The following is a 24,313-nucleotide window of genomic DNA, read 5'->3' on the forward strand; positions in this document are numbered from 1 at the left end:
AGATAAGAAGACAATCTTAGATTTGGTCTTATAAGCATAAAAAAAATCATAATGTATTACTAGAATCATTAAAATTAAATAATAATAATAATAATAATAGATCAAATTTATGATGTGTACCTTTCGATATCTAGAAAAACTTTTATTTGATCTACGAAAACATCATCCTCGAATTCAAAAAATATAATGATGTTGATCTACAAGAAGAGTCAGACTCATCTTCTCCTCTCTTTCTATCTTTTACGGGATCACTATGATCGATGAATTAAATAGAAAGGAGAGATGATAGAAGATTTATAATCTCTAAGAAGATTTATTTATGTCTCCATACTAAATTCCTAAGAGGTTTTATGGACGAGAACGATAAATAATTAAGAGAGGTATTCTCATCAATTATAGCATAATTATATTTTTTTCATTAGTTGATAAACATCATCAAAATCTAATTAGATCTATAATATATTTTATCACGTTTGATAAACATCATCAAAAGCGAGCTGAGTGTTTATATATATATATATATATATATATATATATATATATATATATATATATATATTTTTTTTTTTTTCTACTAAGGACCTAAAGGGATGACTCAAATTTGTATAAGGTGAGAGATGTCTCATAGGTTCAACACTGATAGCTCATCATTTGTAATTACAATGCAATGTATTTATTTGTTGGGGGAGGGGTGCACGCAACTTTCATTTGTAGAACAACAATAGTTTAGTTAGAGAAGGACTAAGCAAAGCTTTGCATGATGGCGTCCGACTATTCCTTCCTTCACGTAGATTCCACTCAGCTGGTGGGAATCATCAATAGAAACTGTATACTTTTTTATAAAGAAAAAAAAAAGATAAATAAAAATAATGTTTCTTTTTTCCTCTTAACTTTCAGTGCTTTCAGAAGACAAGTTTGATTACTACTAAAGTGAACGGATCCAAAGTTAAATCGAAAATTTGATTTCTGATTTTTTTTTGGATCTTTCAAACCGAGAGAGCAGCCACTTTACTACTATGCTACTTTTGTGTCTACCATCTCATGGCCGAGAAGAGAAGCCAGCTTGCATGGCAAGAAGAAGAGGGATGATACATGACACTGTCTCTCTAATAGATCAATCCTCCGCTCGACTGCCTCCGTGCCCCATCTGCTGCTGCAGTGGATGCAGACTCTCTATCCTCTCACCATGACCAACTCCTCCAAACTGCTGCTGCTGCTGCTGCAGCTGGAGCCTCCTCTCTCCCCGGACTCCTAGGAAGTCCACGGTGTGCTTCAGGGATCCATCAGCTTCCCAGAACTGATCGCCCGATCGGGCGCCGCCAACTCCAACCATCTGATACGACAGCTCGTGGGCCTTAAATGGGATGCATGGCCTCGTGCCGGTGGCACTGTCCGGCCGGGCCATCACGGAACCCAGACCACCGTTCTGCATCATGCCATGGGCGATGCCGCCGCCACCGACCTGCTCCGCCTCCTGCAGCAGCGCCGTCGCGGACACGTGAGCCATGGGCCTGGACATCTGGGCCTCGATCAGCCCATCGAAGCCCATCGGGCTTCTCACGTTCGAGGTGGAAGGACGGTTCAAGAAGGCAGATAGCGTGCCGCCGGCCATGTAACCCGGCATGAGGTGGTCGGTGTCGGTGAGCTGAACGGGCATCGTGAGACCGGGGACATGCCCCTGCAAGCTCGAAGCCATGGTGGCCATCAGAGGCTGGCTAAGCTTGTGGTTCTCTTGAGCCAATGCATCGCAGAAGGCTCGGTGGGTGACGAAGCTGTCTCTCCTGTCAACGTGCATTGTGAGCATGAAAAGAATGAAATCAATCTCAGAGTCCAAACAAAAAATAATATACCAAACTTGATGACAAGGTTACGTGTTTCATTCAGCACGCCAAGTAATTAAGGCAGCGGGGAAGACTTTGCTGCCTACGTGGGGAGACAAGGAGGCGGCGGTCTTCTTTTTCTACCAAAGCCTATACCGAAGGTTTGAACTTGCACAGGGAACCCTATCCATGTTAGGTCAAACTTTTGAGCTCACACGTAGCTCAAGAATAAACTGGAAGACTTTTCCCACCACTTGTGGGAAGCAGGAAATCGAACCACCAGGGACGATCTTTCTGACCACCACCATTTTTATGCTGCTACAGTAACCTTAGGAAACAGTAGACATATTATTCCGTATGCCAGATTTAGTCGGTCAGTAAGTTTCATTCTTCGTGCGGACCTTTGGTGTTCTTCTAAATGTATTGAGAGAGAGGGAGGAAGAAATGCAAACCTAGAGAAGATGGTACCACAGTCACATTTGTACTCTCTGCTACCACAGGTCTTGGAGTGAGCCTTCCAGTCCGACTGCACCGCGTACTTCTTGGAGCACTTGTCGCACTTCCACTTCTTCTCGCCGTGCTTGCGGCAGTAGTGCTTCTTGACGCCGGTGAGATCACCGAGAGCGCGGGTGGGGTGGTGATGCACGCATGTGGGCTCAGGGCAGACGTACACCCTCTTCCTCGTCTCCGCGCTGCTCCGCTGCCTCAGCTTCCATGGAAGGTTGTGGCCTCGGCGGTGCAGCTGCAGGTTCTGGTCCCGCTGAAACCCCTTGTGGCAGATCTCGCACACGAATCGGTTCGTCGCCATCAGCGTCGTCGGCGAGAGCGCGATCACCTCAGCGTTCGGGTCTAGGAACGACGAGCACAAGATATCCAGTGAGGAACTCAAGAATTGCCTATGTAATCCATAATTCTGACTGCTATGCTCGGATCTATCGATGCGATGAGAAACTTCTAAGGGACGGGCATGAATACTGTTGAAGTACAGCTATGTAAGTATTAGTGCGAGAAATAGAGTCTCGCAAGCTGTTGGATATGAAGCCATTGATTATTCTCAAACTCTGTCCTCAATAATTCTCAAGAGCAGCTCAAAGAAGAGTCTGCCACGACCAATAATTGACCCTATGACCAACCCCAAGAAACAACAAGGAGAGATCTTGCTCATCACCTGGAGTTCCCGGAAGGCTGCGTTTCTTCTTCACAGGCAGCAGCTGCGAAGCAGCGATATCGATGTTCGCCGCGGCGGCCGGTGAACCATAGAAGAGACGGCGTTGCTTATGGACCTCATCTTCTCCTGTGTTGGTCCCAGATGAGAAGCTTCCTCCATCACCTGTGATGTTTGACATGGTTAACGATGCTCTCCCTCTTCTTGCACTTGGAATCAGCACAACTCTTCCTCTCTCTCTCTCTCTCTCTCTCTCTCTCTCTGGTAGCTTATTTCTCCTTTTTGTTGGTGATGAAGCCCAGGAAGAAGAGCTTATGATATGGGTTTCTTTTATGGCAAGAGGGGAGGTGTATCTGGATGACATTAAAGAATGCATTGGTTGTCCTTTAGTCAGAATGGTAATTTACTTCACTTGGTTTAGGGATCAGAGCAAAGACAAACTCCATTCCCTGAAATATATATATATATATATATATATATATATATATATATATATATATATATATATATATATATTCTAGTGAATATCTATAGAAAGAGGAGATGCAATTGCTTTTCATTAGTTCAAAATTAATGCTTCAGATTTGATGTTTTCTTCACTTAAACTTGAACATCAGAGAGTTAAGGACTTGTTTGCAGAATAAAAACATCTCTTTTGTCAGTCTTACACGTCAGAGACCAGCAGATGATTCCACAGAGAAGAACCCAAGTCCTCAAAGCATAGCAGGGACAGGATTAAGCTAAAACTCAAATCGTGCACCTCATAGTTTCTACAAGTCCAAACTACTGAGCTTCCAGAGTCAAATAAGTATTGCTCTCTGTCACTGCTTTTAATCTCCTTGTCAACACATTCTGCTGTTGCTTCTCTCATGAATGACCCTGTTCCAATTTCAGAACCATGATTGCAATTCATATGCCAGAGCTCACAAGCATGACCATGCATCATTGTTGTTTATACAATGTTCAACAAGAACATGATACATGTTGTAAGTGATGGTTGCTTTTACAAAAGCATGTCCTTATCAAGAGGGGCAGCATGGTCAGCATGTGCACATCATGTTGAAAATATGAGATAGAAGGGTATGAAACTAATACGAATCGAATAAATTGGACAGTCATCGACTGACTTTTTCCTCTGCACTTTGTGTCTTTCTGATAGTCCTTCTAAGGATGTGTCAATGTCATATGATACTGTTCCATGAAAAACATGCGAAGATCCCATTCCTCATTGCCAGTCTTATCTTCCCAAAGGCAATCGGATACAGATCAAACTGTAGAAACAGTACAAAAGCTGAGAATTTAGTATCTGATATGAAGATTTCCTTGGTTAGCTTTAATATCTAATGTAGATTTAGTCAGTCTCTCATTCATTCCCCTTTGAGCTGTCCAAGCCAGCAATTAGTAATTAAACCTATAGCGAATTAAATTGCAGTAGCCATTCGTGAACTCTAAACTTCTGTTTGATTACAGTCATAAAATCTGCATGTTGGAGGGAGATGTCGGCTATATTGGATACACAACTTGGCCTCTAATTTAAAGTGCTAATGGCTATTGGACAGGAAAGGCATAGCACTTTTCAAAGATGATGATAACTACTGCTTCCAAGTAACAAAGCTTCATAATCTTATCAATCAACTGCTAATTAACTTGGATAGATTAGAAATGATTTAGGAGTAGATGAGAGCCATATCAAATTCACCAACAATAAAACAGCAGGTTGGACAGAGCAGAAAACAGCACACTAATAGCAGTACTCCATAGAAATATGTCAGTGTCCTAATCCTCCCTGTTTGTATCAACTAAACTTGGATAAAAACTAAAAGATGAATATATAAAATAAGGTGGTTGTCTTCTTCTTCTTCTTCATTTATGTATAATCCTGCATTGACAAAAACCTCGTACACTAAATTTTTTTAATTTTACCACCGACGAAGAGCCAACGAAGAAGAGCCGCGGAAAGAGGCCGGTTGTAGTTGAATTAATTTGGTAATTCTCAAATGAAAAATCACATGATACTCGAGAAGGAAAAAAAATTCAGTAGATGACAACAGGAGGACAGCAAAGAAATTTTTTTGGTATCATTCATTGATCTATGTTGCAATGAGTTTTGTCAGGTTGATGCTGATGTCTTCAAAGGTACATCTTTGTTAATCTTATTCTGACAGAGATGTTCCACGTAGATTACTACCAACCGAATTAAAGAATGGCCAAATAGTCACAATTTCAGAAAATTAAAGTTGAGAGAGAGAGAGAGAAAGAGTCTAAATTCAAGAAAGATGGTGACTGCCAAGCATATCCTCTACATATGACAATGAAGGAACCATACTCTTTTCCTTGACATCAATTCTTTATATGTCATGAGATGCTTGCTATAAGAAGGTACAAATATACATAATTTGCAAAGGCTGTTCCTTTCAGACCTCACCCTCAGCATGTCTCAGGAAACAGTCATTTGTTATGGGTTCCTAACACCACTGCAGTCCAGAGTTGAGTACAGAATTCTCTCAAGCTCTCCACAGGCAAAGAATGATAGGTGAAGGATTTGGTGCTGTGATGCAAGAATGTTTACTGATCAGATGGCTTGAAGAGTTCTCTCATGATGGATGTCTTATTACTGCTTCTCAAATGTTTCCACCACCATAAAACAGCATTGCAGAAACAATAAAGAGATCATGAAGTCTAAAGGAGAGGAAAGATTTGAGGACCACATCAGATTCTGCTGCAGTTTGAAGTCCATCTACATCTCATATGCCCTATTACTAAATCTAACCAAGCAATTTGACCTTTTGAGTAGAGAATTGCCAAACCCTGGCAAAGTAGAGCAAGGAGTGTCTCCCTAGATAGGTAGACCAAGCACTCTATGTAGCCTCTACATGTTAGGATAGATGAAAGAAGCCATTCTGACCTCTATCTGTATCTTCACTAATGCTACCACAGAGTTTTGATCTTCCAAACCAAGTGTCCAAGATCTGCATCTTGATTCTTAAATGCGTTCCAGGATCTCCGGCGCAGGATCTTCATGAACTCCTGTTCTCCACATGACTCCTAGTCTCCTATTGATAAGACATCAAATCATTGCAAGTTTCCTATGTGCATTTAGTATTGTCATGTATCATGATAAAAAAATATTGCAGAAAGAGATTTGGGGTGAGGATTTAAAGCAAAAGCTTGTTAGTGAGTGAGGAATCTTAGTTGTTGTTGTTGCTGCTGCAAAGAAGTGTTTGAAGTGATTCAAGTGACTGCAGTAGAAATCAAATCACTCCTATATTTTTCATGAATCTGTAAACTATCATCCTACAAAATCTTTGGATGTTAATATCCATATAATATATGAAAAATATAATATCCACATGCTGGATGATGGTGTGTGCAGCTAAGATATAATATGTATGAAATCTAGGCAAAGCATAAATAACTTCAAATAGTTTGTGACTTGTTCTCACTCATACTTAATGCGAAAATGGAAAATATACTTTTATGAAATGTAGAAATATTGTGATTTTATAAAATATTTTTAAAGCCTAAAAAGTTGACAATATATTAATCCCAGCAACAAAAAAAAAAAGGTTGAGTAGGCAAAAAATAGATCTAATCACAGCAAAATTCATGGATAACTGGAAAAAAGATCAAGGAAAAAGCTCTTGCAGTATGATAGAGAAATAATAATGTCAATTATATTGGATGACATATTTGAAAAATTAGAGGGGATTTTTTATTTTTTTTTAGAATTCTAATCATTTTTGTTTCAGTTGTGCTTATGTTTGAGTTTATTAACATTACATATGACTTCCATCTTATTTTGGTTGCCTGATTTGATGAACGCAGCATATATATCTAAATCATTTGCAATGATGAGATCGAGACTTTGATCTTCTGGTCTTCTTGATAGGAAACTTGCTCAAATCTATCTCTCTCGGAATTGGAAATTTGGGTTTCCATCAAAACTAGGAAAAATATTAATGATTCATGAACAAGTTTTGCTGGGAGGAAATACAACAAAGACTTTGGAGATTAGGAATGACAATGAATAATAGGGTATTCAAGCACCAATTCGGCTAATTAATCGGGTACTCCAATGCATCACAAATTGGAATCGGATGCCTATTGTTCTACCTTTATCCATCCCAATTTTGATTATAGACTATAAGTAAATCGTGTAGGATAATTTGTTTTTCATCCACTTTAGTACCAAGTGTTTATGTGAAAGACTGGGTTGTTGTACTCTAAGGAGAGAGCTCCATGGATGATGGGCAATAGAAGATACTGTGGTGACAGAAAGCTGGGCCTTGTCCTTGTGCTAAGCTATGGATAGGCAGAAGCCTCATCTTCAAGGTATTAAGAAAGGCATCCTGAAACTTACAGAGCACTGACTTCTCCTTGCTGGTGGCAGAGGCCTGCTTTGGTTCAGTTCAAAGTAAATGCAGCTGCAGCCATTTCTGCCAAACCAGTGTTGTGTCTTGAGAGTTTTCATCAGTGATAATCACAATAAGATTATATATATATATATATATATATATATATATATATATATATATATATATATATATATATATATATATAGAGAGAGAGAGAGTGAGAGAGAGAGAGAGAGAGAGAGAGAGAGAGAGAGTTTAGTATTGAGTTCTGAAGAGTCTTGTAATAATGATAATAAGATTCTATTTTGAGAGTTCAAGAGTGATAAAAATCCATTCATTATAAAGATTTATATCTCTTTCTTATTTTTATTATTACTTATTTAGATATTTATTTATCTTGATTTATTATTATTATTTTTATATTTTAATTTCTACAAAAGCTCTCAAATTTAGCGTCATTATCGATACTTAGTGAATTGTAAGGATTTCCTACTCATAGATAGTATTGAGGTTAGGAGTGACAATGATAGGATATTTGTAACTTTCGCGTATGTCAATTACCTAAATTTCGCTTAAACCCGAATTAAGTGTCAAGTTTTCTACTAAAATCCATCCAAAACTCAATCGATAGTTACCCCTAATTAAAGAAACTAAACTTGATATCATCATCTAGAAACAAAAAATAATCATCTGAGTAAACACAAGGATCTACAAAGAAATAAAGATCATCTACTATCATCTTCTCTTTCTCTTTCTTTCTTTTTGTTCTTTGCTCGAACTCAAACCTGACCTGATATGGTAGCAGTGCAGCATGAGCTACTGAGCTTCAAGAAAGGTATGCTGTGGTTGCAAGAGAAACTACTCTATCCACTCAAACTAAAGCAACTATACATGGAGTTTTAGCAAAGCAAGGAGGTAGAAGAGGCAATTGATTGTGGTGGAACATAAAATAATTGAACTAAAACAGTGCAAAAATATCCAACTTTGATTCAACTTGTCTCTTCACCAAGACAAACTCCTGTCAAGCCTAATCATAGCCAGCAAAATTTGGCCCTTCCACAATCCAATTGTTGTTTCTGAGACATCACACAGCTTGCCTGTGAAAAAAGGATTCAGCTTCTAGATCTCAAGTGGAATCTATTGAGCACTCAAAAGACTCCAATTCCTCTCATGTCTGTGTGCTCATTCAAATTACAAAAGATTGGACATGTGATGTGAGGACTCGAAAGCAGATGTAAGTATAAAGAAACTGATCTTGAGAACCCAATATGTGTGTCTTTATTAGGAATTTTCAACTTGCTTTGTGTCGATCATTGAGACACAGCAAATAGAGGCTTTCCATGCATGTGGCTAATTGAACTCCAGTTCCAGTGATTGGCTAGCTTCTCCGCATTGGCAAGTGTCACCTTGCAGTTTGCCGGAGACGCTGGCTCCGCAACCGAGGAATGTGAATTAACTATGAAGTTTCATTGGTGACCATGTCCATATCTCCTTGGTGGAGAATAGTCACACTCGAGCATGTGAAGAGGGCATTGTTGAAACCCACCAAGAACATTAAAGATGATGGATGGCATTACAGCAAGTTGTTGAATAAGATATGAACGTATTCCTCCCAACCATATACTCTTAATTGGATTTCTGACATGTTTGACAGAAGATAATACGTGTAAGCAATAATAAGGTTTGTGGAATTTTTGTTCTGGAGAATCTTAGTTTGGATGTCTGTTTCTCATAGAAAGGACAAGTCTGATATGAGAACATTTACAATGATAAGTTGTTCTTGGATCTTCATTCCAGGATACATCAACATTGTCAAATTGCTCAAAATCATTTGTATGGAAGTCCTTTAAGAATCTTAAAGCACTAAGAACAGATCATTTCCATTGCAAATATGCATATGTAGTCAGTCATCAATTTAAATGGAGGTTTTGATGAAAGAGTGAGCAGCAATACACATGAAGCATATGAGTGTGTAGACATAAATGTAAAGCAACTACAATACCAAAAACCCATGTCACTGCCAATGAGAAGTATGTAATGATCATAAGACAATTCTTTGTTTGCCCTTCAAAAGAGTGAGGATCCTTCAGGTCCATGTGGATGAACAGTAGTGAGTTTGGAATGAGGAAAGACAGACAAACAACTTAATGATTTAGGCAGTAGATGATTTAACTGCTGCAAAGTTTCTCTTGTTCCAATGTCTCTTTTAGAAATTATCTAGAAATCATGGTGACTGCCAAGTCTTTGTAGCACCAAAAAAGAAACACAATGTGGCATGTTTTTTCCTCAAAAAAAAAAAAGGGTCAGCTTAATGACAGAGAGAAACCCTTCCTATAAGTTTGAGTGAATGCAGCAAATGTTTTCTTGTGTAAGCCATCTTAATGGAAAATTAAGGTATTCTACTTTTCATGGCACTGAATAGTGCAAAAATATGAATTAATATGTTTTCCATGAATTCCTCAGCAGTTTTATTATATGAGTTATGTGGTCCATCTGTGGTGTCTCAGCTCAGTACATGGGGGTAGTTGTTGATCTTGATTGGCTCCAGTTTTGGGCAAATGGAAGCTCTGATGCTAGGAAATTTTGTGATGACAGATTCGACTTCTGTATCCTAAAATGTAATCTGATATCAGAAAAGCAAAGGCTGATCTACAAGTGGATATCCAACACATGTGATGCATGAGGGACTCATGAAATGGACAACTGGGGACAAATTTGGATCTTGCAGCAAAGTTGGTCGCTTTCTTGCGCAAGAATAACACAGAATGTGTCATCAAGAAACATTCATGAAAGGGACATTAACCTACCACTCCCACACATAAGATAGCAATCATAAACCCCATCACCATCTGTGGGTGGTTTGACTCAACTTTGGTGCCTCTCCTTTTTTAAGGTCTCCATGTCCATATCCTTGTGACCTTCTTCTTCACGCTCTCTGCGGGATCATGGTGGTGGTGGTGGTGGTGGTGGTGGTGGCTGTTGCGGACAAGGAGATGGGTTCTGGAGGCATGCATGCTAGAGAAAACATATGATGATCAGTTCATGAGGAGTTGAGACTGCAGGTTGAAGAATCTCTCTGGGGAGTTTGGAGTTACAGCAGCCACAAACACACGTGACAGATCGGTGCAGTACAATTATCAAAGCTTTGAGTGAATCAAAGATGAGGGTGGGGAAGGTAGGGGACCATTCTGGCCTTTCATGATAAAGCTTGGTGGGGTTGAATCCATTGGCTATGCATCCACCATTGCCTGCAGAGTAAGGACAGCAATTTGGGCAATGGCATGTGAGAGGCTCCTTCATGTGTCTTCACCAAAACCCAAGGATGCAGGAAGACCTCACCGAGCCACGAAATGAGTCTCTGAGAACTCCCCTGGTCGGCCATGGTACTGCTGAACTCACTGTGTGTGACACCCAACATTAATCGAGGGCTGTGTAAGGGCATGTTCCTACCGAGAAGACAACACGAGTACTGGGCTTATCTCAAGGAGACTTTTCCTACATACGTATGCTCATACGTACATGTGGATTTCAACCTATATGGGAGAGAGAGTGCGCAAAGTCTTAGATTCCATAGGACGGTTTGAGCAAGTTTGACTACTGTGGACATGGCTGATAACCTGGGAAGCAGCATGGAGTCAGATGGCCACCATAACTACGCTGGCGCGGCTTCAGGCGACGGCGGAGTGAAGGAGCAAGACCGGCTGCTGCCCATCGCCAACGTGGGGAGGATCATGAAGCAGATCCTGCCCCAGAACGCCAAGATCTCCAAGGAGGCCAAGGAGACGATGCAGGAGTGCGTGTCGGAGTTCATTAGCTTCGTCACCGGCGAGGCCTCCGACAAGTGCCACAAGGAGAAGCGCAAGACCGTGAACGGCGACGACATCTGCTGGGCACTCAACACGTTGGGGTTCGACGACTATGTCGAGCCCATGAAAAGGTACTTGCAGAAGTACCGCGAGATGGAAGGTGATCGATCTGCCGGTGGTGGCGGCCACAGCACCAAGGCAAGCAGCAGCTCCGATGCTCGAGATCAACCCTCCGCCGGTGCTCACTTCATGTTTGACTCCTCGGAAAGGAGTAAACCTTCTGCATCAAGGGGTTTCTAAGATTATCTTGTGTGCCTTGCTCTGGTACAACCTCATTTACCTTGCGTGCTTGTTTTGCTTGCATCAACTGTTGGCTATAAACTTCTGTACCTTCTTGATTCGTGATATTTGATATTGGAACACATTTTCTTGAGACAAGGCAGCAATCGCTTCGATCCTTACAGTTGTCTCCTACTACATTTTCTCTAAAAGTATTCATTCATCTCAAGTGCCTGCAATGCATGGATGATGGTTACAGTTGAGAGAAACTTAATCCTACTGGTGATATCTGAATCTAGAGTTTAAACTGCCAAAAATATTTTCTTTGAGAACTTCATATATAACCAACCAAGTCACTGTTTGATATTTAGGCTCTTTAATTGACTCTGTCCTCTTTGGATTCCTGGTCAATCTATGCACCCCCTAAATCCAACATAAGATCATTGTCATGCTTGTATTAAGGTGATAGAAGCACCATCTACTAATCAAAATCTTACATGATTCTAGGTCATCGATCTCGGAGTAGTCTGATCTTTCTTATCTTTTTCTTTTCTTGAACAAAGTGTAAAAGCAAAGACCGGGGTACCACAGTTGTGTCTTGCAGCTTAAGCAGCAGCATTCGAGCACACGAAACCCTGTGATGTAGTGCTTCCAACTTTATGGGTGTGCTTGGTGCTCCCCATGGTGTTGCACTGGCTTTCATGTTTCTTCGAGTTCCAGCCAGAAAACAACACAGACATCCTCCATCTCAAGGTTAATTCCTATGCTTCATAGCAAGAAATTTCGACTGAGCTACCAGTTTTGTGGAGAACTGCATAAGATTATGATTTGTCCCTCCATAAGAATCAGTTTTGTGAAGAACAATGGTCACTGCGTGCAATGGATCTTAAACTAAAGCTGCTTTAGGATCGATTTACGTCGTAATGGCGTCGTACTGGTCTGCAGGTGCCACTATGGTTTTGTCTCAAGCTTTCTATTGAATGATCTGAAAGCATCAGTACATCATCATGCTGTGCCAAATTCATTTCATAACTATGCTGCATCGAAACATATGTATTTGGAAGATGTCTCGAGCTGCATGATATTTGACATGGGTTTATTAATTTGTCCTCCCTCCATTGAAGGCAATTAACTTCTGGATGAAACAAAAAGTATGCTGTGACAGAATACTGGTTGGGAGCTACAGTTTCTTCTAATTTGTATGAAGAATGTGCAAGTGAATCTACACATTTGAAGTGAGAAAGAGAGGCCTTGGATCTAAAATCACTAGGAGCTTATTAGTTGAAGTTGGATATGGATGATTTGCATGATCCCCCAATTGTAGTTCTACATGAAATTTTAGATTATATGTTTTGGTGTACATTCAGAGAATCTTTACTCATATCTGATGTATTTGGCAATGCTTTGTATCATAAAGAGAGTGAAAACACACATACACAAAAGTGTTATGATAGTAAGTTTGGTATTTCATACATGAGAATAGAAATGCATGAATGTAGCTATCAAAATGAGCATTGCAAATCTTGCCAACCCAATAGCACAATTGAGATGACACTCTTGTTTTTGATGGACTGAGTTACTTATTATGCATGAGAGGAAGTCACACCATATTTGACCAATGAGATCATAAGAAATAGGCATTTCTTAATTCCTCCTTCTTGTATTCTTTTTCCAAAATTAAAAAGTAACATTTACTAAGTAGAACAAAAAATTGCATGATTATTCCCATCACAGAAAATCTAGTTCGGAAGGTCAACTTGCTATCCGAAAATGATTGATTTTGTGGCCCGAGCATAAGTCACTAACCAATTAGCAATATTGTTTCGCTCTCTCTTAAGCATTAAGCATGAACATAGATGACGAGTTAGTGCTATAGAATATATTTCTTGTTCATGTTATAATCGGATGTGAAAAATAATGTTTGAACATTCTAAACCTACTGTCGATTTTATGTATTATTTTTCATGATAGAAAATCATTCAATTACTTAATTATATCATGTAGATATTAGTATTTGATTATTTATCGTATGATATATATGTAAATAAGTTAAATGTGAAGAAATAAGGAGATTTAAGATTAGCCCGGATTGAGATAAACCCGAGTTTGATGTGGTGAGCTTAGAAAATAGTATATATATATATATATATATATATATATATATATTATTGATGGAAGGACGGTTTTCATTCGGCCCAAACAGTGAACTTATACTCGGATCAAACCGGAAGAGGTTGGAAATAAATCTGCCAAAGAACCGAACCAAGCCGGACCAGACAAAACAAATGGACCCGTGCCGAACTATCACAGTCAATAAATAACCAGCCCGGTTTAATTAGTGGGTTCATCGGCTCCAACCCGAGCGATCGAGAGGATTCCTGACTTGCTTCCCACGCCGAGCGCCACGGAAGGAGACAGCGGAGCGTCAGCCGCCCGACAGGGGAGGTTTGATCGGCTGGAGATACCGATGGGAAGGAGATTGATGGCGGTTGCTTGAGGTACGAAAGCATTGACGGCGGCAGGAAGCCTCGCCACGCAATCTTCGTCTTCCCTGTCCGTGCAAAAGGTGGCCGGATCTCCGTGCCTGGCGCATGTGCAAGGAGGCGGTCGCTTTCTTCCGTTAGGCAGCCCTCCGGCGGTGGCTCTCCTTTCGCCGACGGAGGTACCTTCTCCTCTTTTTTCTCTATCTCTCTCTTTTCCTCCCTCCCTCCCCCTCTCTCCCTCTCGGCGGTGCCAGTACTTGTGTCCCCGTCACTCTGGCCCCTCCTCCTCCACTTCCCCCGCCGGCTCTTTGTTGTATCAGCCGGCCGCTAACCTCCTACCTCCGCTATTTGCTTCTGCTTGGCGGAGCTACCCCTCCGAGTTCCCTCCCTTCTCTCTGTTTCATGACTTGGACCCATCATCGAAGTGCAAAAAATCAACTTTTCTATGACACATTGGCCTCTAAAGTTTTTAGCGCTTTAGCATTCAGATTGTATCTCGTAGGAACAAATAATCTAACACATCTAATATAGAATGCAAAAGATCTCACTGAACTACATAATTTGACTGGAATGTGCATCCAATTTGTTGACAACTTGTTACAAAAATCCATTCTGGCTGGTCGTTAACTTTTCTTAACTATTTTTGGATATTATCAGCCATGTCTGTCTTTTTTCGACAAATATCTCAACGATTAGCATTGGCAGCAGCCTCCAGTGCATTGGCCGTATTTTTCTTTCTTAAGATATTTTTGAACTGTCATTTTTTGACAGGATCTAATTATCATCCGCTCTATCTTGTTTCTTTTACAAAAATAGACCTCTCTCTAGCCTATGTTATTCGGCGATGATATTTTCTTAGTTGATGAGAGTCTAAGTAATAATTATAAATTTATGTTACGGAGGCAATCTTTAGAAATTAAAAGTTTTAGATTAAGTAGGACTAAGAATGAATATATGAGATGCAATTTTGATAATATTAGGAATAGATATAAGAATATAGTTAAATTGGATGGACAAGAAGTTCTTTTAAATAAAAATTTTAAGTAACTTGGATCAATTATTCAATAAGATGAAGAGATTAATGAAAATATTATTCATAGAGTAAAAATAAAATGGTTAAAATGACGAGGGTCGTTCAAAATTTTGTATAATCATCAAATATTTTTAAAATTAAAAGAAAAATTTTATAAGATAATTGTTAAACCGACAATGCTTTATGAATTTGAGTGTTGGACAAATAAGAAACAACATATACAAAAAAAATTATATTGTTGAGATAAGAATATTGAGATGGATGTACAGAGTTACTAGGAAAGATAAGGAAAAAATATTTTTATTTGTGAACAACTAGATATCGCCTCGATAGAAGATAAGATGAGAGAGAATTGTTTGAGATAGTTTGAACAAATGTTTTGAATACCTATGAAGGCGATAGTTAGAAGAGCTGAAATGATTAATGTTAGTGATATGAGGAAGACAGAGGAAGACCTAAGAAGATTTTAATAGAAATTATAAATAAAGATTTAAATATTTTAAGTTTAACTAAACATATGATTCTTTACAGATCTCAACGGCCGCAAAAAGTCCATATAGCTGACCCCGAATAGTTGGGACTTACGGCTTTGTTGTTGTTATTGTATATCTTGTTACTTTTTAAATACTTGTTTGTTTGCAAATAGCACAAAGTCATATTCGGTTCATTCATTGCATAGTAAAAAAGATCAGGGTAAAAAATCTCGTATCGGACAACCATACCCGATTGGTTCGATAGGAAATTGCAGAAACTAAAAGTATTACAGTCTGTTGCGTAGGTCTTTGTATTATAGTATAAAGGCATGCTTTTGGCTTAGCTGCCTCAGCGATAATTAACATAAGGGAATTCAATGTTTGGTATTTGGCATTGTTATTGGGAGGTTCTTTATTGCAACTCATGTATATTAAATGTTGTTTGTTACTATTTTGCTTTATATCTTTTAACAGGCTTTTATTCTAAGCTGACTGTCATAGATTTTAGCAAATTTTTATGGGTTTACAGTGTTTTACACTTGAAGCCATTGCCCTTTTATATCAAATCATCTGTCTAGTTGATGTAAGTTGTCATTATGTTACTGCCAGTAACTATGCATGCCACTTTTGTTAATTTTACAGATCTTGCTTTGTTACCTGGATAAGGATGAATTCTGTTCAATCAATTTCCTTGTCTAATAGAGGTTTCCTTATTGGGCCCACTGTGACAAATGCAAGAAACTCTTCTTTATCTTGGGCCTCATACTCAAATTCTACATGCTTATATGCTGTTCCATCCATTGAGTTCTCTCAATGCAAGGTGTGTCCAAGATTGGTTCATAGTGCACGAAAGAGTGAAAGATGTGCTCCAGTTTATGCATCTGGGAAAAGGGGTAACTCCAAGAGTGAAAATGAGGTACATCTTTTTATGGTTGCTTTCTCATTTTTCGTACTGAAGTTATAAGCATGTGCTGGCCTTTGGTGGCAAGCTATGTGCCTTATGCCACGCTGGCCATGCTGCATGGCCTCTGCCTGGGCCAGATGTGACAATGTTAGATTTAAGCATGGCATTTAGCACTGTTGTGCTTGGCCCAGCATGACATGTAACAGTTGGAGCTGCAACTCAGTGCTTATAATATGGATAGTGGAAGAAGCATTCATTTTTTTTAAATTTTCTCGTCAACCAGTGATCATAATTATATTTCATTTTGTCACCATGTGCATAACATGCAGACAATCAATGAGCTCAGAAGTTTTTGTTTGCAGACCATGTTAAAATCTCTGCATTCTGAAACTGTTGTGTCAGTAGAAACTACCATTGTATGCTACACAATCAGCTGTGAGTTTTAGTTTGGATATATGTTCTCTTTGTGTTTTGGCTAAATTTTGGCATTTTGTAAATGTTTCTGAATCTGAGCAGCCTTTTTCATGGGAATCACTGAAGAAAGCTATTGGAGGCTTTGGAAGAGAGCTAACAGTGCAGGATATGTTGAGAGAGCACGCACGGCAAAGACAATTTGATGGAAATGGAGGTGATGGAATATCTCGTGGGGGTGGTGGCGATGGTTCGGGTGGTCCAGAAGATGAAGGTTTTGCAGGACAATTTGATGAATTCCTGCAAGTGATTATGGCAGTTGTTGGTGTGGCATTTTTGGTAAGCTTTTCTTCTTGTCTTCATTTCTGCAAATTTCTGACTAATTACCCATTGTTTTTTCTCTATATCTTGCATCATTGGGCTAATTATGTACCTTACAATTTGTCGAATTTTGAAAGTTTGAGCATATTGTTGGTCTTTGTTAGGATTTAACAACAAACAGAGAACACAGGTAAAAAGCCTCCATTACAGTCTTAATATATGTTCTTTAATGCATGCTGTTTCTCTACCTGCCTTCTCAATTTCTGACAAGTTCCAATGTGTTCTGTGGATTTAGTATATGGAAAGAATTTTTTTTTCTTGTTTATGCCCAACTGCTATCCCATTCTTTTGATTGTTAAGCAATAGACTCGATTTGGTAATTTGATTAAAGAATATGCCTCTATCAGAGCCTGAACATATCCATGGTTTGGTGGCTTTATTAATCACTGATCCCAAGAAACATATCCATGGTTATTAGACAATGATAATCAAGTGTAGCACCTGATAAATAAATTTTAGTCAAATGGAGGCTCGTTTCTTGGGATGAGTGATTAAAATATGCTCCCCTGATAAATAACTTTCAGTCAAGTGTGATTAAATAAATTTCAGTCAAATGAGTGATTAAATAAATTTCAGTGAAGTGTAGCACCTGATAAATATCCCAAGAATATGCCCCCCTCCCACTCCCCTTCTTTCCTCTTGCTTTTGATTTGATTGGACCTGCCCCGAGATAAGTTGATTCAAGACTCTGCCTACACTTTATGAAAATCCTAGTGCATGCTATCTTTTAACCGAAATCAACAGTTTTTGCAGAAAATTAAATGAATTTACCTCCACCAAAAAGAATATCCATTCATGTTAAACTTGCAATGGATTATTTTTCCTCTAGATCGCAAGGTGTATATTTCTATACCATCAAAATAATTTTGAGGCTCCTAAATATCAAGACCATTGATTTCTGCATTAATGCTTGGATGTCCTTCTTTATAACTCAGTCTAGGAACAAATCCACTGATAATTTTTGTTTCATATTGCAGTATACCTTAATGATTGGTGGTGAGGAACTGACTCGTCTCACCAGAGACTATATCAAGTATCTTTTTGGGGCTAAGCCCAGCGTACGCTTGACACATTCCATGGAGAAATGGCACAAGTTCTATAAAAGAATTGCTCGGAAGGGGATAGTAAGAGAGGATTGGTTGGAACGGGAAATCGTTACCACACCCACATGGTGACACAAGCCTAGACAGCTGGCTTATCCGGTGGCGACGTACTTCGAGAGCCACAGGAAACAAAATCGTTAAATCTATTCTGTCTATTTATGACCTCTCTGAGGGTTGCCGGTGTAACCAAGAAACTAGTGTTCTTATTTCTTCAAATACTCATGTTCTTCGGATTCCTTCCCGGCCTTTGTTGAAATGAAATGGCCAAAAGGGTTTTCTCACAGTTTGTAGGGCTATAGGAAGCACAGTAATCCTTCTTTTTATCAATTGTATGATGTATGAGTTTGTTTTATATTTGCATAACATAAGTAAACTGCTGCTCTTGTTTTTGTGAGCATAATTAACAGGCAACTTGGGCTTATAACATGTTGCGGCATGTAGAAGGTTCTCTATAGTATATATGCTTGCTTTGCTTGTAGCATGTAAAATGATCAGCTATGTCAGGGATGTGGATGATACATGCAGATGAGTCACCCTACTTTCTACATATTAACATATGAATTTGGTGAAGTGGGATGTGAACCATGGAATGCTGCAGAAAGGGAAATGATGGTGGTGTGTTTGATACATTATGATGCAGTTGGTGTCACATTAATCCAATTTCTACACCCCCCATATATACACTGCATGTATACGATGTGACACCATGCTCGACGAGTAAGAACTCGTCTAATACAAATCATGCATAAGCATATACAAACTTGTGGAGGGGAATGCGATTAATTTGGAGATGATGACCTTCTTGCTCAGAGACTCGTCTGAATCTTGGCAAATTCCAACCTCTTCTTCCCTTCCAGCTTGTTGGTGATGTAGTGGCGACTGTATTCGCCATGATTGTATCTCCTATACAAGCATGCCTTGTCATTCACCAGTTCAGGAACGGGACCCAATTCGATCTCGTAGCTGGGAGCGTAGAATGTGACCATGGAGAGCCTGTCGCTCTCCCGGTTGGTCACCGCTCGGTGTTCCACGCTCTTGTACTTGCCGTTCGTGAGCACCTGCATGTCTCGTCACGTCAGTGATCGCCCGCGCTGGATCGAACGCATAGGGCTTCCCACGGAGCTCTTACCTCGAGCGTGTCGCCGACGTTGACCACGAGGGCGTTGGCGATGGGATGGACGGGAAGCCAGGCGCCGTCTTTGAGGATCTGCAGGCCGACGGATGCTGTGTCTTGCTGCAGGACGGTGAGGGCGCTGCCGTCGGAGTGCGGGGTCAGCCCCAGAACGAGGTCCGGCCTCGAACATGGCGGGTAGTAGTTCATCCTCACAGCTTGCACGGCCTCCCCAAACATCTCGTTGAAGAAGCTGCGGCGGAGGCCGAGGCTCTCGGCGATGAAGCCGAGCAGTGTCTCACATAGTAGTCTTATGCTGTTGGAGTACTTCTCCAGTGTCTCACTGTAGCAGTAATACAGGTATAAATCGTGGGCATGGCGATAGATACACGGCGGCGATGTGTTACCTGAAGGAAGGTGGATTCGAGGGCCATAGTTCAGGCTTTCTCATGAAGGCAGGCGCGAGGCCCAGCGCAAACATGTTGCACCAGTCCAGCTTCTGCTCCTCCGAGAAGACGAAGGCGTGGCCGTAACCCTGAATCCCACCGGGTGGCATCGGGTACTTCTCCTTCTCCTCCAAAGGCAGCATGAAGAACTCCTTGGCCAGCTTCTCCATCTTCTCTAGCAGCTCATGCTCCACTCCATGGTTGATTACCTGCATGTGTCATCGCCTCAGTGCTGCTTCGGCTTCTGGGGAACCAGAAGAGAGATGAAGAAGCGCAGTACGCACCTGGAAGAAGCCCCACCCTTCGCAGGCAGCAGCGAGCTTTGCCATCTCCGATTCACGCTCTGGTGTTTTGCTGCTGCAGCTGCCCAGCCTCGATAAGTCGATCACGGGGACGTCCATGGAAGGGAGGATGGGCGAGAGAGCAGGAGAAGGCCTCTCGTTGCCATCTCGCACGTAGCGCGCAGGGATCACCGTCGGATGAGAGCGCCGTAGCTCTTGAACGTCCTCGACGCGGCCTTCGATCACTGCAGTGCCGGAATTCTCCTTCGTTGCCATTGCGTTGCGATCAGTAAGTGTTCTTCTCCTCGTTTGCAGGGAACGCTCATACAAATAAGAACATAAAGCTATAAGAGAAGACAAATTGGCATCTCCTTTTACAAAACAGATCAACCAAAGCATCTTCGCGTTACAAATTAGCAGAGACAGCCCGGTCTAATATCCTAATCTAATACATAATTAATGACTAGTTTAAGCGCAGCATTACGTAGTCCATGTCATCCATTCTCTCCTTTGATGCCAATTCCTTGTCGTATCTTCCCATAAATTATTTACATGTATTAAATACTACTAGATAAAATGTTGAACTGTAATGACAGTACAAACACATACATGATTACTTTGGCCTCCAACATCATGGATACATTATAAGATCTGCCTTATTATTCTCATTGCCATGCAGCATAACATTGTTACTGATTTTTTTTCTGATGCAGTATGCATTACACTAAGTACACATCATCATGGAGCCTAATTGAACAATGAATCCTGCATTTGAAGTACATCTCAGTCAACAAATAGTACTTCCTGCTATATACGTAAACAGTCACTATGAGATGGAGACTTGCACTGAGATGATTGCCACAAACTTGAACACATTGTCGAACTGTGAAGGTCAAAACTACAGCAGAGATGATAGTTTCCTACCCATTAGCATGCAACGTGCTGCATCGTAGGTAGTCCTGCATGCTCCCACTGTGTTTGGTAGTGCAGGACAATCTCTCTCTGTCTAACAGGGAGATTATGCATTTGAGCTGATCTACCAGAATTTGAGCTGGCCATCTTAGATTATGCATTTTGATGCCGACAAACTTATCTAGCTTAATTTAAAGAAGAAGAAGAAGAAGAAGAATCATTTTGTCTGTCATCAGAGTCAATCAACATGTTCCCAGCCTATTGCTTTTGCACACGCACAGTGGAGTATCTGGTACCAAGCTGCGCCAGATTCCCAACTCCACATGCCACTGAGAAAAAGCTCCTCCATGATCGATTGGACAAAGCTTATCTGCTAGTCATTCTTCGCCAACTCTCTTCTTTTTCAAGTGGTCATTGGTGTTGGTGCTGCCATCAGATGTCAAACCCATAATTGCCAGCATCTTTCTTTTCAAGACCACGAATGACAAGCTACAGGAAAGTGGGTTCAAAAGTCAAGATGGGTGGCTTTATATTCACCTTAATATGATCACACATCCCATTACACACTTCGTGTAAATATCTTTAACACAACATGCTTGGCTAATCATTCTGCTTATACATGTCGACATAGTAGGGGAATGTACTTGGAGAAGTCTAGAGTTTGGCTTTCTTGCTCAGTAGCTTGTCTGAATCTTGGCAAATTCCAGGGTCTTCTTGCCCTGCAGCTTGTTGGTGACGTAGTGGCGACTGTACTCGCCATGATTGAATCGCCTGTACCTGCATGGCTGCTGGTCATTGACGAGCTCAGGAACAGGGCCCAACTCGACGTCGTAGCTCGGAGCATAGAAGGTGACCACCGAGAGCCTGTCGGTCTCTTTGTTGGTGACGGCTCTGTGCTCCACGCTCCTGTACCTGCCATTCGTCAGGACCTGCGTGCATGTGGCGTCGATCAGCAAAGGATTTGGTGGCAGATTAAGATGGAGAAGAAAACTAGGGTGGCTGATGGCGCCGACCTCGATCGTGTCACCGATGTTGATGACGAGAGCTTCGGCGATGGGGTGGACGGGCACCCAGGCGTTGTCTTTGAGAATTTGCAGGCCGACGGATGCCGTGTCTTGCTGCAGCACGGTCAGGGCGCTGCCATCGGAGTGAGGGCTGAGCCCCAGAACGAGGTCTGGCCTCGAGCATGGAGGGTAGTAGTTCATCCTTACGGCCTGCACCGCCACGCCGAACATCTCGTCGAAGTAGTTTGGGCTCAATCCAAGGCTCCTCGATATGAACATGAGCAAAATCTGGCAGAGCCTTCGTATGCTTTTCGAGTACTTCTCCAATGTGTAGCTGTGATCGCGTATACATGTTAGAAGCTGATGGAAATGCGAGGGGAAGACTTGTTCTTCTCTGTTGCGGTGACGGCAAGATGGAAGTACCTTAAATTAGCTGGGTTTGTAGGCCAGAGATGAGGCTTTCTAATGAAGGCAGGCTCCACACCAAGTGCAAGCATGTTGCACCAGTCCAGCTTCTGATCCTCCGAGAAGACGAAGGCATGGCCGTACCCCTGAATCGTGCCTGGCGCCATTGGATACTTCTCCTTCTCCTCCAAAGGTAGCATGAAGAACTCCTTCGCCACCCTCTCCATGGTCTCCAGCAACTCTTTCTCTATCCCATGGTTGATCACCTGCCATCGCATGGTTGATGCTGCATCGATCAGTGTCCCAACCATTATAATAAGTGCTGAAGAAGTTGGTGGATGAGCCATTAAGCTACCTGGAAGAAGCCCCACTCCTCGCAGGCAGCGGTGAGCTTTGCCATCTCTTCCTGGCTCTGTCTTTTGGTGCCGCAGACCAGCTTCGATAAGTCGATGACAGGGACACTCAGAGAGGAGGGGAGGATCGTCGACAGAGCCGGCCGCTCGTTCGTGTCCCGCACGTACCTCTCGGGGACGGCCGTCGGCCGAGCTCGCCGCAGCTCCTGGATGTCTTCGACCTCTCCGATCCTGATCTCAGAACTCGTGCTAGAGCACAACACCGGAGCCATAGAGGTCGCAAGAGTGTATACCAACTGCTACTCTGCTGCAATTAGCTCGTGTTGTGCTTCTGCCTCGGCAGAGCATGGCCATATATAGAGCCCATCGGCTCTCCCACGGCCGTCCGTTGGTTCTCGACGCACTTTGCCCGCTGCCACTAAGCCATTTCCTCGAGCAACCGAAGACCGGGACCTCCCACCGAAGGAACAAATGGGCACATCATGGAATCAGAGGTGGTGATGGAAAGTGGGGTGGGCAAAGACGACAGAATCTGAATTGGAGGGACAATGGGATCTCCGCATGGCCACCACAGCTCAACAAAGAATCCGCGCAGCATCTCCCTCTCCAACTTTGACAACAGCTGTTTCCTGTGTCCCAACCAGAGTTAGTGGCAGTGCGACCTCATTGGTGATTGATCTAAGCGGAGAATCTGAGAACCTTCGGCATCCATTCCCTCATGAACTCTTGTCTCTGCTAAAGCTCATACACTTGTCCTCTGAATGGACATGTGGAGGGGGGTTTGCCGGTCATAAAGCATGGCACAGGGGAGGTGTAATTATGACAGAGTTGAATTGGGTGGACCGTTCTTTACCTGAGTCCCTCGCCACCGTCCGCTCTCTTCTTCCTCCATGTGCCATTGGAAGCCAGGGACCAGAAGAGAGGGGATGACACAGCAGTAAGAATCAACTACAAAATTCTCTGCAAGCCCAAGCAATCCAACACAGCAACAAGATTTTGCAACAGGCAAAAGCATAAAAGTTTACATAGCATCATAAGATCTTATAAGAAAATTAATACTGCTATTATATGCATTTCAAAAGGAACTGCAAATTCTCAGTGCATGGCTATCATGTTGGCCATGGAATACTGGCTGCTGTCCAATCCAACATGCAGAGGGAAACAGCATACAATCATTGCCCATAAAATTTGATGGCACTGTAGCTACTGCGGTTCCAACCTAACCAAACCGATCAAGTTCGATTCGATTCGACCCTTAACGTTTTCATTCTAACTCGTTTGAACACACCTTATTCAACAATTTCATGTGCTATTGGTGTGAAAAAGTATGATTACTCAAATAAATCTACGTTTTCTGTGGTTTTTGCTACATGTAGCAATATATAAAATGGGCGTCTTTTATTCCGTCAATTTGTCTAATTAATTAGCAACAAAAGAAAAGAAAATTGACAGAACATTATTAGCTCTGTCTTTAAAGATACGTTTACCATATAAAGCAGAGGAGCCTAAAATGACAAAACATTATTCCGTGGAATGCTCAATATCGGCTCCCAACTCATGATCGCCATCGGCATCGTCGCCGCCAACC

General features: G+C 41.5%; 5 protein-coding genes across 5 annotated transcripts; 2 read left to right on the forward strand and 3 right to left on the reverse strand.

Moving 5' to 3' along the window:
• Window positions 1–858: 858 nt before the first annotated feature.
• LOC135596962 (protein indeterminate-domain 12-like) lies at window positions 859–3,279 on the reverse strand. The gene is made up of 3 exons (XM_065089292.1): window positions 2,989–3,279; window positions 2,273–2,669; window positions 859–1,781 (listed from the first exon to the last, which is right to left on the reverse strand). The coding sequence occupies exons 1-3, from the start codon at window positions 3,164–3,166 to the stop codon at window positions 1,115–1,117; spliced, it is 1,242 nt and encodes a 413-aa protein (XP_064945364.1). The 5' UTR covers window positions 3,167–3,279; the 3' UTR covers window positions 859–1,114.
• A 7,101-nt stretch (window positions 3,280–10,380) lies between these two features.
• LOC135596563 (nuclear transcription factor Y subunit B-4-like) lies at window positions 10,381–11,607 on the forward strand. Its single transcript, XM_065088613.1, has one exon. The coding sequence runs from the start codon at window positions 10,946–10,948 to the stop codon at window positions 11,444–11,446; it is 501 nt and encodes a 166-aa protein (XP_064944685.1). The 5' UTR covers window positions 10,381–10,945; the 3' UTR covers window positions 11,447–11,607.
• Window positions 11,608–13,786: 2,179 nt separating this feature from the next.
• LOC135596964 (uncharacterized) lies at window positions 13,787–18,540 on the forward strand. The gene is made up of 4 exons (XM_065089294.1): window positions 13,787–14,087; window positions 16,057–16,330; window positions 16,835–17,068; window positions 18,088–18,540. Exons 2-4 carry the CDS (start codon window positions 16,082–16,084, stop codon window positions 18,283–18,285), a joined length of 681 nt encoding a protein of 226 aa, XP_064945366.1. The 5' UTR covers window positions 13,787–14,087; window positions 16,057–16,081; the 3' UTR covers window positions 18,286–18,540.
• Window positions 18,541–18,684: 144 nt separating this feature from the next.
• Window positions 18,685–20,406, reverse strand: LOC135596963 (protein LATERAL BRANCHING OXIDOREDUCTASE 1-like). The gene is made up of 4 exons (XM_065089293.1): window positions 20,055–20,406; window positions 19,732–19,979; window positions 19,343–19,667; window positions 18,685–19,271 (listed from the first exon to the last, which is right to left on the reverse strand). Exons 1-4 carry the CDS (start codon window positions 20,325–20,327, stop codon window positions 19,020–19,022), a joined length of 1,098 nt encoding a protein of 365 aa, XP_064945365.1. The 5' UTR covers window positions 20,328–20,406; the 3' UTR covers window positions 18,685–19,019.
• A 1,057-nt stretch (window positions 20,407–21,463) lies between these two features.
• Window positions 21,464–23,107, reverse strand: LOC135596965 (protein LATERAL BRANCHING OXIDOREDUCTASE 1-like). The gene is made up of 4 exons (XM_065089295.1): window positions 22,728–23,107; window positions 22,391–22,638; window positions 21,977–22,301; window positions 21,464–21,892 (listed from the first exon to the last, which is right to left on the reverse strand). Exons 1-4 carry the CDS (start codon window positions 22,995–22,997, stop codon window positions 21,638–21,640), a joined length of 1,098 nt encoding a protein of 365 aa, XP_064945367.1. The 5' UTR covers window positions 22,998–23,107; the 3' UTR covers window positions 21,464–21,637.
• Between the last annotated feature and the right edge of the window lie 1,206 nt (window positions 23,108–24,313).

Source organism: Musa acuminata, chromosome BXJ1-11, assembly GCF_036884655.1.
Source record: "Musa acuminata AAA Group cultivar baxijiao chromosome BXJ1-11, Cavendish_Baxijiao_AAA, whole genome shotgun sequence".
NCBI lineage: Eukaryota > Viridiplantae > Streptophyta > Magnoliopsida > Zingiberales > Musaceae > Musa > Musa acuminata.